Source organism: Hylobates moloch, unplaced genomic scaffold (genome assembly GCF_009828535.3).
Source record: "Hylobates moloch isolate HMO894 unplaced genomic scaffold, HMol_V3 SCAFFOLD_11458, whole genome shotgun sequence".
Taxonomy (NCBI): domain Eukaryota; kingdom Metazoa; phylum Chordata; class Mammalia; order Primates; family Hylobatidae; genus Hylobates; species Hylobates moloch.
The window spans coordinates 1-1,873 of NW_026663733.1; the positions used below are offsets into that span (position 1 = coordinate 1).

The 1,873-nt window shown below is 65.7% G+C and overlaps 1 protein-coding gene across 1 annotated transcript; it reads left to right on the forward strand.

Moving 5' to 3' along the window:
• Positions 1-410: 410 nt before the first annotated feature.
• LOC116465839 (GAS2-like protein 1) lies at positions 411-1,255 on the forward strand (the record flags this gene model as incomplete). Its single annotated transcript, XM_058435338.1, is given in 3 exon segments — positions 411-775; positions 778-887; positions 890-1,255. Coding segments are annotated over 3 exon segments (841 nt in total), but the record flags the coding sequence as incomplete, so codon positions are not given.
• Between the last annotated feature and the right edge of the window lie 618 nt (positions 1,256-1,873).

A 1,873-nucleotide genomic window follows, 5' to 3' on the forward strand; every position in this document is an offset into this window, starting at 1 on the left:
GGGAGTCAGCGGGTAATTATTAATACATTTTAAGCAGCGAGCCTCCGCGGCAACGTGAAAGGAAAGCACCAAACGCCTGAATAGCAAAAATGCAGTTTCAACAACACTTTTTGAAAAGGCGGCAGACAAGACCCGGGAGGAGAGGAAAGGAAGAAACAGGACGGCGTCCGGGGCATGAGGGGAACAGGGGACGGCAGGCCTGCGATCATGCTTCAGGGGAACATCCTCCGTCACCCCAGCCCACGGGTGCTCGGCTCAGTCACACGGGGAAAAGTCCAGCTTGTGACTCAGTGGGACAACGAGTCCTGCGGCCCCGCAAACTGGAAATGAGGTGGGGGCAGAGAAGACGGGGAAGGGGATGTCCGCGCGCACCCCACCCAGCCCACGGGCCCCTGGAGCCTCCATCCCAGTTCCCACCACGCACCCACCCCACAAATCCTGCCCAAGGTGAGGGCTGGTCCCGGGTCCTCCGGCTGCCGCATCAGCGAGTGCAGGAGGGAGGGGAAGCTTCCAAGGGGGCGACGCGGGCTCAAAGATGCAACTGGGCCAGGAGTGAACTGGGGCAGGAGGGAGGTGTCCGCGCTGCTCCTCGAGCCCAGCCCCGGTGCCCGACCCACTTACCTCCAGGTTCCGTATCTCCTGCTGGGTGAAGTCGTTGGACACAGCGCACTTGGTGCGCAGCCCGCGCAGACTGCCGATGGAGATGTCGATGAGCTTCTGGAGCTGCCGGCACTGCTGCAACGCCCGGCTGGCCGCGGCCCCTGCGCCTCCCTCCGCGCCGCCGCATCACTCCCGCCACCGCCCTCCTTCTTCTCTCCCATCGCCGCCGCGCGCAGCGCCGCTCTATGCAGGCCGCGGCGGCCGAGGCGGGGAGCCCGGGGCGCGGGCCCGGGACGCGGCGGGCCTCGGCAAGGAACCCCCGAGCCGGGAGAGCTGGACCAGGAGCGCCCCTCGGCGCTGCCCGAGCCGGGACGCCGGTAGAGCTGGCAGCCGAGTTTGCCGCTCCCGCCCTCAGAGCCACGGCGGCAAAAGCCGCGGCGACCCGACGGCTGCGACTCCCGTAGCCTTTAAGCGGCGGCGGGGGTGGGTCAGGGCGGCCGGGCACGCTGGGACTTGTAGGTCCACGCCGCGCACCTGCCGCCGGCTCCGGCCCTCAGGGCCCCGGACCGCGCCCGCGCCGCGCCGCCCTCCCAGCCCTCCTCTCCCCTCCCCTCCCGGCGGCCGCGGCGACGCAGGCGTTGAGGGCGGGCTCTGACTGGGAGCCCCGGATGGGGCTGCTCCGCGCCAGCTCCTCCCCCAGGCGCCGAGAGTCGGGGGAGCGGCGTCTCCCCGTCCGCCTCCGCCCCTCAGCCGGCCTAGGAGCTTCCGGCGACCCCCGGATGGGCGGCGCCCCCTGGACGCCTGGCAGGGGTGCGTCCCGCAGTTCCTCAGCTGCAGCCCAGCCCTGGAAGATGGGGACCAGGGAGGTTCCAGGATTTTTATGTGGGTTTAGGGGCTGCCATCTAGTGGGAAGGGGCTTAGAGCACTTCTCCTGTAGAGCTGGCTCACAAAGCACTCTACTCCGGACTGCCTGCGCCAAAAGGATTGCTCAGGCTTGGAGAAAGACGAAGAGCTTTCTTCTGAACCGCATTTACCTATCAAAATAAGTGTCCCATTCCTCCGCCATTCCCAACCCACCAAGCCAGCCCAGACACGGGGGACAGCACACTGAATTGTCGGTAGCTTCGGAGCAAGTGGCCAGGACTCAAATTCTCATTCCACCACTGTGTAGGGTGAGACTTTGGGCACGTTCGATTTCATGTGAATGCCTGAGTCTCCTCATCAAATAACTCTTTCATAGGGTTGCTATGAAGAATGAGTTAATACATGTACA